We start from the raw sequence: 12,356 nt of genomic DNA, 5'->3' as shown, positions 1-12,356 counted from the left end.
GTGCATTAATATAAAATGGTGATTAAACTGACTTGGTACTACCTGTGCATAAAATGTTTGTTTTTTTGCACACCTTCCAGCCTATCAGAATCGAGTATTTAGAGAGACCATGGTATAAATGTTTCAAGTCATTTTAAAGGCTTAGGTCTTTGCTTAGGTCTATTTTTATTACCACGAAAAAATATCCGATTACTTGATTAATCATCAAAATAATCGACAGAATACTCTATTACCAAAATAATTGTTAGTGACAATCCTAGGTTTTACCTTTTAATAAATGAATCATGGGTGGCGCTTATAGTATTTCTATAATAACATATGTAATTCAACTTTTGCTTTTAAATAGGTTTTTAAAAAAACAAGACCACTGTTGTATTGCCCAGCTAAACATGGGGAACATTTTTCTGTTGTGTGGCCATTTTTCTCTCTCTTTCTCTCTGACATTTCTTATCCACAATTGTGTAGGTGTACAGCAGCACAGAGCACCTGGCCACCCCGTCCCTGAGCTTCTCCTCCGACCGCAGTCACAGTGAGGAGATCGAGGACCGGGCAGACACTCACTCTCCTGGAGAGATCCGACGACAAGCCTCCACAGGAGACAAGAGGCTCTCGGCTCAGAGGGCAAGGTACGAATCGAGGAATCAAGAAATGCATTCACCCCAAAATAAAAATGATGTCGTCACGTGCCATTACAAACCGATGGAACATTATACAATACAAAAAACGTTATAATAAATAGTCATTAATTAGAAAAATAAAAAAACTATACCCATTATAGTATTAAGTTCTGGTTAGAATATTATTCTACTTATTGCATGGTTCTCTGAAATGCATGATTCTGATCAGTTGCGACGTTCCGAGATCAGTTATTCCCCTGTAATGATAGTAATTCTGTAAAATGATCTCTCATCTGGGTATGTGAGGCCAGTGCTTCTTTCATTTCCCTCTGCAGACACACTCTCATGTTATTTAAATGTATTTAAATCTTGAGCCACAGTTTTTTACTTTACTTACTTTAAATTAGGATTTCAGTATTAGTAATTGGCATAGGTAATATTTTTGAAGTGTTCGTCCTGTTGACAAAACGAATGTTTTGTACACTCGAATGGATTATAAGAATAAACGGGTAAGAACTAGAACTGTTTCTGTTTAATTTTAGAACCGTTTCTCATCCATACAATGGCAGTGTATCACAGAATGATCCATGCGTCAGTTTTCAGGTGGTGTATGGTAGGGTTATTTTTCAAAAGTCCTTACCTTGGCCTTTGGTGTTCTGTGAACGACTGCGCATTCATGAGACTCTATTAGTGCCGCAGTTCACTCCGACTCGCCCAGAAAATCACAAACACGCAGTTGAACACAGAAGACTGGCTCAAAGCTGCTTGTAAAAAATGGTTTTCTGTGGGGAAGTGTTGAGTTTTTTCAACTTGTCTAATTCTTTTTTTTTTGTGGCAAGTAGCCGTGTAATAAGTAGGACCCTGACATTGTTGCGGTTTACTTTGCGGTAACAACCAGCTGTATGTACATTATTCCTTATATGTATGTTTTCATTGTGGCTCAATCACAGTAAATGTTATTTACCAGCATTTTGAATGCGTGTTTTATTTTTATTAAATTTTTTAGCCTGCGCCCTCGAACTTCATCCAGCTCATCTCAGCCCGAGCGTGCCGTGAGCCCCCTAGTTGTGAGCAGCACACACAGCCTAGAGGCCATGCCACGATTCGCCCTCTCCACCGATGATGAGGGTAAGTTGACAAAAAAATTGCCACATTTTAGAGTTTTTTTTTTTGTTACCAATTTATTGCCCTTCACAATATTCAAAACACTGGTGGCCTAGTAGTGGATACGTTCCGGCCACATAAAGATGGGAAATGAGGATTCGATCTGTCATGTTCCAATCCTGTTGTCCCCTCATTTCCTTTACTCTTTTTGTCTTTCTATAAAATGTCAAAAAGGACCCATCAAAGAAAATCTCTTGCTATTATGCATATTCATACAGAATTATATACTGTAGTAAATGTGTCCCCTAGCAATCAAATTCAAGTCCTTGTAAATTATAATAATGTTGTGCTACATTCACTGGGTGGAGTTTTATTTTGATGCAAACCTTTTAATTCTGCAGCTGAAGTTGTTGTATCCAGCCTGCGACGACTCCGACTTCGTAGCAACAGCACAGGAACGAAACACTCGTCGCCAAGGGAACAAGGGACTCCTCAGTGCTTTGGAAACCAGCTGGAGACGCCTGACAGACAGCGACTTTCACCAGGACGCAAGGTCCCCAAGTCTGCATCAGTGTCCACCCTCTCGCTCATCATCACGCCAGGTCAGACCCCAAACATAGTTACCATAGCAGCTCTAAAGAAAATGGTGGTTCTCTTCATATCTGGAGAGTGGATTTGTAGATTTTATGTCATGGTTTTGTTTCAGATGTATAAAACCACGTTTTTGTGGAAAAAATGAAAATATATATAAATTATTTATTTTTTTTGACACATTTTTCTTCCTTTTCCCCAGATGACGGGAGTGGCGGCCTGCAGGCGCGCTCCATTTCCCCTCGATCGTTTTCCTCGAATCCATCATCCCGAGACTCCTCCCCCAATCGAGACCTGTCACTCAGCGTCAGCAGGCTCCGCCCGCCAATCATCATCCACAGCTCTGGGAAGAAATACGGCTTCACCCTGCAGACCATTCGTGTTTACATGGGGACCAGTGACATCTACACCATAAACCACATGGTCTTGGTAAGCAGATAATCACTTCTAAAGCCTCTTATCGGAACACACTCGGTTTACACCTGGTATTAAGTTGTGTTTTGGTAGATCAGATCACAAGTAGAAAAGGGAGACACATTCCCGTTTACACCTGGTGTTTTAATCTGTCTCTTTTGTCCACTTTCAGCCTCTTCTGTCCTGATTTGTCCGAGGGGAAGGGTACATGTATGGGTTTTTTCAGATCTTTTGAACTAGCTGGCAAATAAAGCACACGCAATTTACATATGAATGTGAAAGGAGACAGAAAAATATACCGGGAGCATCAGCTTCCGTTTCTGCTCTGATAGTCGCAAGACCACGCCGAACGCTGAGAGTGTGTTAGAAATCAGGAATGGCGAGGAATGCTTGGTACGTTTTTCGTCTTCCAACCAATCTTGGTTCTCCAGCCAACAAAGTATTCTTCCAGCACTTCCCATAATGTTTACGCGTTAGGTCAGTAGACGGAGAGAAGGCGGCCTTTCGTGGCTGTTCGAACACATTCAACCACATGAGCATTTACTCTACAAAATCAATCCAGTCAAATGTGTTTTCAACTACCTCTGGAAGTGGACAAGCTCAAAACATTTTAGACCCCGTGTACACCTTTATTTAGCATCGTCCACTTGTGATCCGATCGACCAAAACGCATCTTAATACCAGGTGTAAACGGCCTCAGACATTGAGTTTTAAAGATGGATGGTTCAGTCTGTTTATTCTGATTCCTTTTGTTGTTTTCCTCTGTCAGGGTGTGGAGGAGAGCAGCCCTGCCCATGAGGCTGGACTGCGAGCAGGTGATCTGATCACTCATGTGAATGGAGAGTCTGTGCAGGGTCTAGTGCACACAGAGATGATGGAGCTTCTCTTGAAGGTATTTCAACTGCAGCATGTTGGGATTCCCTGAACCATTGTTTAATATTCTGAACTAGACCAAAAACAAAATGTCAGTTGAGGAATTTCACCCCAAAAAAAAACATTTTGAAACCCTTACTTGATAGGGAATTTATTTGTATTTATTTGAACCATGTTTGTATGCCTAAAACACATTTAACCACAGTGAAATCACTTTATTCAAAGCCTCAAGTGGCTTTTTAATTGTATTAAATTGCAACAGCAATATGATAATAGACGCCAATGTTTTAAAAAATACAATTAATAATATATAATAAATAAATACTCATAGCGTTACTAGTTGAAATACATTTTGACAAAAATAATTTCTAATAGTAATAATGCTGATCAAACTACTGAGAAGAATTATTAAAAATATCTGCAATTTTATTGACTAGCCAAACATTTCTACTTGTAATAATTGCATGTTACTAGCTCAAATTGAGTTATAGATAATAACTCACTTTAAATTAGAAAAAATACATGTTTGAATAATTACTAGTCAAAATTGCCTAACAGATATCTAAAATAGTAGTTTTGACCAGACATTATATAATTTTTTTAGTTATCTGTCCTAGTAATACAGATATTGACAATGTAATTTTTGGAGTAGTAAAAAAAAATCTAACATTTTATTTTCCTGTCTAATTCTATGTGGACCTGTAAAATTAAATTATCTGTTGTAAAAATGTAATTAACTAGTCAAAATAAATTTGCAGATGCCTTTAATTGTTCTTAATAGTTCAAATTGCATTACTTTTTTAATTATTGCAAAATTGAATTCTGACTAGTTAGGGGAGATTAATAGATAATCTTTTGTGTAATTTGTCAGCTAGTTTCATCTACTTTCATTTGGTCTTTTTAATATACAGAGCGGTAACCAGGTGTCCCTGCAGACTATTGCACTAGAGGACACATCTATAAAGATTGGGCCGGCACGCAAGAGCAGCTGTAAAGGAAAGATGGCCCGCCGCTGTAAGAGGAGCAAATGGAGGGACAATCAGGACCGGTCAGGAAAACTCTTGTTTTAAAGCTCTCATATTATTTTACATCATTACATTACATCGTTAGTGGTTGATTTTTAAATGGCTGATCCCAATACTCAGTGCAGGGTAGACAGTGGAAGCTATAATCCCTCTGCATACATAATGCAATTTAATTTTAGCAAATTAGATTGTTGAAATTGAATTAACTTTTATTTTACACAATATTTACTCAACAAAAATATTTTATCCATTTAAATGGTTACTGGCTGATATATTTGTCTATTGCTAATGTTAGTAAGGACATTCGGTTTGATGCCGCCTACAAGAGTTTATCATTCATCGATGTTTGCCATTACCCTGAATAATCTCGTGTTCACCCAGGAGGCGCAGCATGCTGAAGAAGCTGTCCAAACAGAGCACCGTCATGCACAGCAGCCGTAGTTTCTCCTCCGGCCTGCATCACTCGGTGTCCTCCAGCGAGAGTCTGCCAGGCTCTCCCACACACAGCCTTTCCTCCGGACCCACAACACCCTGCCGGAGCCCCGTTCCCGACCACACCGCTGGTATGACCCGACTTATAGATAGAAAACATGAAACTATTTGTCAACCAGTAATTAATCAGTTTAAGTTGGAGAATATATATTGATAAAAATGTAGGAATATTTAAATATTTTCTTAAAATAAAATATTTCTTTTAAAACAGTTGTTATATTATAAAATGAAGAAATATTTAAGGACTGGGTTGAAAATCTTGATTTCTCAATTTGAGTAGATTCTCATTTTGATGAACCAATATCGATTCTTAATTCCCAAGATCGATCTTTTAGTCTATGCTCTTTTCAGTTGTTGCTTGAACACAACTTCACGAAGTATTGTTTGTAGCGCACCTCCCATCCAATAAATCGCAATAAGCTTTGTTACTTATGACATTTGTGATAAAGTATCAGTGTTCAAATTCTGTCCGTTTTAAATATCAAAAGTATTGTTGTGGTGTGACAGGTCGCTGTAGCCTCAGTTCAAGCGAAGCAGCAGCACGAAGCACATGTGAACCAATTATCTCTTACTTTTTACTACTAGTTATAGCACAACATAAAAATAAATGAACATCTGAAGATATGTTGAAAGATACAGTACGACTTACTGAAATGCATCATGTAATTGCTCAATGAATGTTTCAGAAAGACGTCAAAACGGCTTGTAAACAATGTATAAACAATGTCACGCAACTCTGAAAATCAATTCAATGACCATAGCTTGATAGTTGACTAGAAAAATGTACTTTAGAGAGAAGCAATTTGCTAAATATATGTAGTATATTACATATTCATTATAGTTTTTATGACAGCTACCGTTTAATTTTTTTGTGTACTCTACATGATCTAAAATCTAAATGAGTTGAATTGAATCGAGATCAGAATTAAATAGATTTTCAAACTTGTGAATCAAAATCTAATTGTGAAATTTGTGTCAATACCCAGCACTACTATGTCTAGGTCACTTAATTTAATCAGAAAATGCCAGAAAACTTTTGTTTATTGTATATATTATAATATATTAAATATGTTGTTTATTAATTATATTGTTAAAATTGTCATAAAACATTGCAATCTGTTCAGAAGCCAGCCTTCCCCAGAACGCCTCTCCATGCTCCAGCTCTCCCAGTTCACCAGCGGTCCAGATGCGGCCCAGCTCGCTGCACGGCCTTGGCTCGAAACTTGGCAACCAACGCTACACTAAAGTGGGGAGAAGGAAGTCCACCAGCAGTATCCCACCGTCACCTCTGGCCTGCACCTCTTCGCCACAGGCCCTGTCCCCCCAGCGCTCCCCCTCACCCTTACCCAGCATCTCCAAAACCCTCCACTCTTTCCACGGCAAGACCCTCTCGCCCCCCACGATCATTCGGCATGTGGTCAGACCCCGGAGTGCAGAACCTCCACGTTCCCCTCTGCTGAAGAGGGTCCAGTCTGCGGAGAAACTCTCAGGGGCCTTATTTGCTGACAAAAAGCCCCACGCGCCCCGCAGACACACGTTGGAAGTCCCCCACTGCGAGGTGGATGTACTGGGAGATGCAGAGGCAGAGGTGGCCTGTGGTGCAACATATTCGGTGGATCACGGCAGGCTGGGTGGGTACTTTTGCGGCCAGAGGATGAGGGACTGGCCTGGTGACCGAATGGAGCAGATCGTTGTAATGCGCAAGCTGAACCTCTCCGAACGCCGAGATTCCTTCAAGAAGCAGGAAGCCGTGCAGGAAGTGAGCTTTGACGAACCAGACGACAGGGCCGCCCAGATTCCCGCCCAGTCGGGCAAGCAGATGCTGGGCGAAACGCAGTCGGAGGAGGAGTGCATGGCGAGGAGGAATCCGCTGGTCCCTCAGATCGCCGTGCAAGGATCAGAGAGCGAGGAAGCGGACGATTGGAGGCTTTGTTCGGATGAAGACGAGGAAGAGATTGAGGAAAACGTGTCACATACACTGAGTCAAGCTGAACCTCAGGCTGAATGTGCTGCCAAAGACACCCAACGCTCCTCAGCAACTACACATGAAGCCGGCGAGACCACTGCAGATGCAGCAAAGCCAGAAAAGCGTCAGAGTCCAGGAAAAAAGCTAATTGATAGAGAGATAAATGAGTAAAGGACTGTTGCAGCACATCATCATCCCCGCGGGCTTCACGAACGACCCGTCATCACGACGTTTGTTGCCACGCAGAATTCAAACAATTACTAAGTGGGAGTATTTTATTAATGTGTAAATGGAAGTACGATAGTCTTATGCAGGGAATATGTATGCTTTTTTAATTTATAGTGTACTGGAGATGTGCTGTTGGCCAAAAAAAAAAAAACGTAACGGTTGCTAGTACATTTTTCTCACCTTCTGTGAACGGGTTGAGGAGGGGATTTGAATGACTTGATTTTTTTTCTATGAAAATGTGCAAAAGCTTCGAATCCATTTCATCCTCCTAGAGCTTTTAATTTTTGCACCGACATTGTGTGTGATTTTAAAAGCTGCAGGTTCAAATGATATTTGAATGGAATTGTCATGTGGCCCTTTTCATGAATTATTCCACAATCTCAAAGGGTTTCCAGAGTGTTTGAAATGATCCGTGTGAAAGAAAAATAGGACTCTGTTTGTGTCGACCGTTTGGGCTTCAACTGTGGGAACCCCACAAGTAATTTGAAATGAAGTTACATGTTGGTCAAGGTGTCAAAAAACAATCGTCTATGTGAATTTTATGCATCGAACCAAATAGATCAGTTTTACACCTCTTTTTATTTTACCATTTTGTAAAGATGAATTTAGATTTAGAATATTTTAAGTTAAATTCCTTTCTAGATAACTTGTTTAATTAAATGATGCTAAATTTAATTCATGAATTAAAAAAAAAAATAGTTCTTCACTTAGAATTGAACCCAGAAAGGGATAATGTTTGGTTTTAAGATTTTTAAGGTAAAATTGTTCATGTATTTTCACAGAGTTCCCACAATTCGTTTTTGCATGGTTTTTTGTAGTTTTTTTCTTTTTTTTTACTTAAATATTCTTCCAATACTTTTCTTTTTCACCCAGCTTTGTTCAGTTTACCTGCAACCTAAAACATCTCAAATTTTCACAGGTGCTAAAATGAATGGGCTCACAGACACACCTGAAATATTTGAAGAAATAGTTAAGCATGCAGTCACACACCTCACACTAGCCGGAACTCATTTACACAAGAAATCACTGAGTAACGAACCACATCGTCATGAGTTTTTTGACCATTGGCCTGTCGCGAGTACTCACAAGTTTTTGTACTTGGAGAAATGTTTACATTTTATATATATGGATTTCTACTGTGCGAAGGTAACTTAATTACAAATGTTTGCAGAACTGGAGTCAGTGGGTGGAGGCTTTCGCTACATTATTGTTTAAAGTTCGTTGTGATGTCATTGTTAATAGACACTGCACACATTAGACTGGATGTTTTTGTTCATATGCATGACTCTCTTCCAAAACTTTTTTTTTTTTTACTTTAAGTTGTTATTTGGATCTAATATATGACAGTATTTTAATTGCATATAAAACTGCATGAGAAGGTTTAACAGTCAATTGGATGCTATCAGTCAGTCAGGACTTCATTTATGTTGGACCTTCAGGAAAAACGGCACATGCTTGACCAATTCAAGAAAACATTTCTGTTGTATTTTTGAGGTTTGTTAATTGTGACCTCTCCGTTTAACTTTATGCACCAGGCTACTGTAGTCGTAAACACTCTGTGTGACACAAATTGGTGTAAATTTGAATAGGCTGTATTTTCCTGCCTGTCAGCCGAACGTTTGCATGCTGCATGTTAAGTAAATGCACCGTTCACTTTGGCATGGCAACCTGAGTGCAATGTTTAATGGTCAAGTATAACCGAGCCTTTGAATTACAGTAATGTTATTAAAAGCTTATTAATGTTATGCAGACCCAGTTGTGACATTTTATCCCTCTGTAATCACAGACTTTAGTGGATGAAGTGTTTGTCTTGTGGATGTCAAACCCACTCTTAAACATGTTCAGACGAGACTGGGTCACGATGTTGCATTCGCACTAATGCTTCACAGCACTGAAAATCCAACATCTATATAACCTGCTGTGCTGATGGTTTCTTCCATTTTTCCAGAATTGTCAGGACTTGGTAATTATGTTTGTAAAAAAAAAAAAAATATCTTTTTATAAATATTTTTTAATGTTAACTGTTTGTCTGATGATGTTTTGTAATAAATCATTCTCTGGTTAAGATGGAATATAAATGACTTTTGTTTTTCTTCATATTTATATACACACACACACACACACACACACACAATTCTGGGTAGTAACTGATTACATGTAACCCTGATTGCTTAATAAAGCGATTCCAAAAATTAAGCCTTTGTAATTCGAATATTACATTTTAAAATACTTGTACTTAAGACTACAGTTACTTTTTTATTGATTGTATGATTACATGTTATTCTCCCAGAGGCAATAAATTACTCCTAATTTATTTATTTTACTATATATTTATATTTTAAATTTCTTTTCTAAAAAAAAGTCTATCCATTCAGAAGCTCTTCCAGGTTTGTGGAATTGCACATAGACCCCAGCCACTAGTCATGTGCCTATCACTGAAAACAGCATTTAATCACTGGATCTACAGAAATCATTTCACTTTATCATTTATATCATTTCACATGTTTTCTCAACATTGCCTATCTAATCAGCTCCTGACAAACGCATAAATTATTATTTGAATTATCACTCAGTGAGTCATTAAACCATGTGTTACTGTCTTTGGAAGGCTGTTGTCTTTCAAATACATAAAAATGAAATGGTGTGAATTTGTACATTTTAATGTATGCAGGGATTTCCCAGATTCCACCAATAGCTCTGCCAACTCTTATGAAGCACTGCGAATGACATAATCAAGCCGGTCTCCCTACGCTTTCAAAATACTTAAATATTTGTATATATACACTCACCTAAAGGATTATTAGGAACACCTGTTCAATTTCTCATTAATGCAATTATCTAATCAACCAATCACATAGCAGTTGCTTCAATGCATTTAGGGGTGTGGTCCTGGTCAAGACAATCTCCGGAACTCCAAACTGAATGTCAGAATGGGAAAGAAAGGTGATTTAAGCAATTTTGAGCGTGGCATGGTTGTTGGTGCCAGACGGGCCAGTCTGAGTATTTCACAATCTGCTCAGTTACTGGGATTTTCACGCACAACCATTTCTAGGGTTTACAAAGAATGGTGTGAAAAGGGAAAAACATCCAGTATGCGGCAGTCCTGTGGGCGAAAATGCCTTGTTGATGCTAGAGGTCAGAGGAGAATGGGCCGACTGATTCAAGCTGATAGAAGAGCAACTTTGACTGAAATAACCACTCGTTACAACCGAGGTATGCAGCAAAGCATTTGTGAAGCCACAACACGCATAACCTTGAGGCGGATGGGCTACAACAGCAGAAGACCCCACCGGGTACCACTCATCTCCACTACAAATAGGAAAAAGAGGCTACAATTTGCACGAGCTCACCAAAATTGGACAGTTGAAGACTGGAAAAATGTTGCCTGGTCTGATGAGTCTCGATTTCTGTTGAGACATTCAGATGGTAGAGTCAGAATTTGGCGTAAACAGAATGAGAACATGGATCCATCATGCCTTGTTACCACTGTGCAGGCTGGTGGTGGTGGTGTAATGGTGTGGGGGATGTTTTCTTGGCACACTTTAGGCCCCTTAGTGCCAATTGGGCATCGTTTAAATGCCACGGCCTACCTGAGCATTGTTTCTGACCATGTCCATCCCTTTATGACCACCATGTACCCATCCTCTGATGGCTACTTCCAGCAGGATAATGCACCATGTCACAAAGCTCGAATCATTTCAAATTGGTTTCTTGAACATGACAATGAGTTCACTGTACTAAAATGGCCCCCACAGTCACCAGATCTCAACCCAATAGAGCATCTTTGGGATGTGGTGGAACGGGAGCTTCGTGCCCTGGATGTGCATCCCACAAATCTCCATCAACTGTAAGATGCTATCCTATCAATATGGACCAACATTTCTAAAGAATGCTTTCAGCACCTTGTTGAATCAATGCCACGTAGAATTAAGGCAGTTCTGAAGGTGAAAGGGGGTCAAACACAGTATTAGTATGGTATTCCTAATACTCCTTTAGGTGAGTGTATATGCATATTTTGCGATTGCTCCATGGGATTGTTGTTAAAGGGATAGTTCACCCAAAAATTCTGTTATCATTTACTCACCCTCATATCATTCCAAACCCATAAGCCTTTCGTTCATCTTCGGAGCACAAATTAAGATCTTTTTGATCAAATCTGAGAGCTTTCTTTCCGTCCATTGACAATCCATGCAATTAGATGATTCTACCACTTTGACACTTCAAAAAGTTCATAAAGAGATCGTTAAAATAATCCATATGAATTGAGCGGTTTAGTCCAAATTTTCTGAAGAGACATGATCTATTTTTATTATGAACACACTGAATTTAGGCTTTTATTCTTCTGTTGAACACAAAAGAAAATATGTCAAAGCATGTTGGTAATCAGTCAGTTGACGGTAGCCATTGACTTCCAAAGTAGAAAAAAAAAATGGAAGTCCATGGTTACTGTCAGCCATCTGGTTACAAACATTCTTTGGCATATTGTCTTTTGTGTTCAACAGTAGAATGAAAATGATACAGGTGAGTAATACATGAGGGTGAGTAAATGATAACAAAATTTTAATTTTTGGGTGAACCAACCCTTTAAAAATTTATAATTTAAATTTTCAGAGGGCCAGAATGAGGGTTGAAAATAATATTTTTTCTGCATATACAGTTGTTATTAAAATTATTCAACCCCCATTGGAAATCATTTGAAATCAGGTTTATTGGCAAAATGTACAGACTTTCAGCTGTTTGCAATGAACAAATCAAACAAAAGTAATTGAAATAGCTCAACACAACAAATGTTTCAAGTGGTTTCCCCAAATTCAACTGAAAATGCAACTTTTAATGACTTCTGCCGTCTCAAAATTATTCAACCCCTTAATTTTTAGTACTTAGTAGAACACCCTTTTGCTGTTATGGGTTATGCTGTAAACGAGATGTATAACCAGACAGCAGCTTCTGGCAGAATTTCTGAGGAATATTAGCCCATTCCTCATGAGCAATGGCCTCCAGTTCAATATTATTCTTGGGTTTGTGTGCTGCAACCGCCTTCTTCAA

General features: G+C 38.9%; 1 protein-coding gene across 4 annotated transcripts in view; it reads left to right on the top strand.

Annotated features, from left to right (window-relative positions):
• The window catches only part of mast3b (microtubule associated serine/threonine kinase 3b), a 35,674-nt gene extending 26,365 nt beyond the window's left edge, over positions 1–9,309 (top strand). For all 4 annotated transcript variants that reach the window (XM_082156723.1, XM_082156724.1, XM_082156725.1 and 1 more), the window contains 8 exons: positions 466–626; positions 1,624–1,745; positions 2,123–2,323; positions 2,515–2,741; positions 3,496–3,618; positions 4,511–4,647; positions 5,006–5,187; positions 6,241–9,309. In XM_082156723.1, coding sequence (XP_082012849.1) covers positions 466–626; positions 1,624–1,745; positions 2,123–2,323; positions 2,515–2,741; positions 3,496–3,618; positions 4,511–4,647; positions 5,006–5,187; positions 6,241–7,253 — 2,166 coding nt within the window. In that variant the 3' untranslated portion in view covers positions 7,254–9,309. The remainder of the gene's footprint in view (positions 1–465; positions 627–1,623; positions 1,746–2,122; positions 2,324–2,514; positions 2,742–3,495; positions 3,619–4,510; positions 4,648–5,005; positions 5,188–6,240) is intronic.
• The last annotated feature ends 3,047 nt before the right edge of the window (positions 9,310–12,356 follow it).

This window comes from Leuciscus leuciscus (assembly GCF_965113295.1).
Source record: "Leuciscus leuciscus genome assembly, chromosome: 23".
NCBI classification, from domain to species: Eukaryota; Metazoa; Chordata; class Actinopteri; order Cypriniformes; family Leuciscidae; genus Leuciscus; species Leuciscus leuciscus.
The sequence above is the reverse complement of the archived record's forward strand: the minus strand, read 5'-3'. Positions and strand labels throughout refer to the sequence as shown.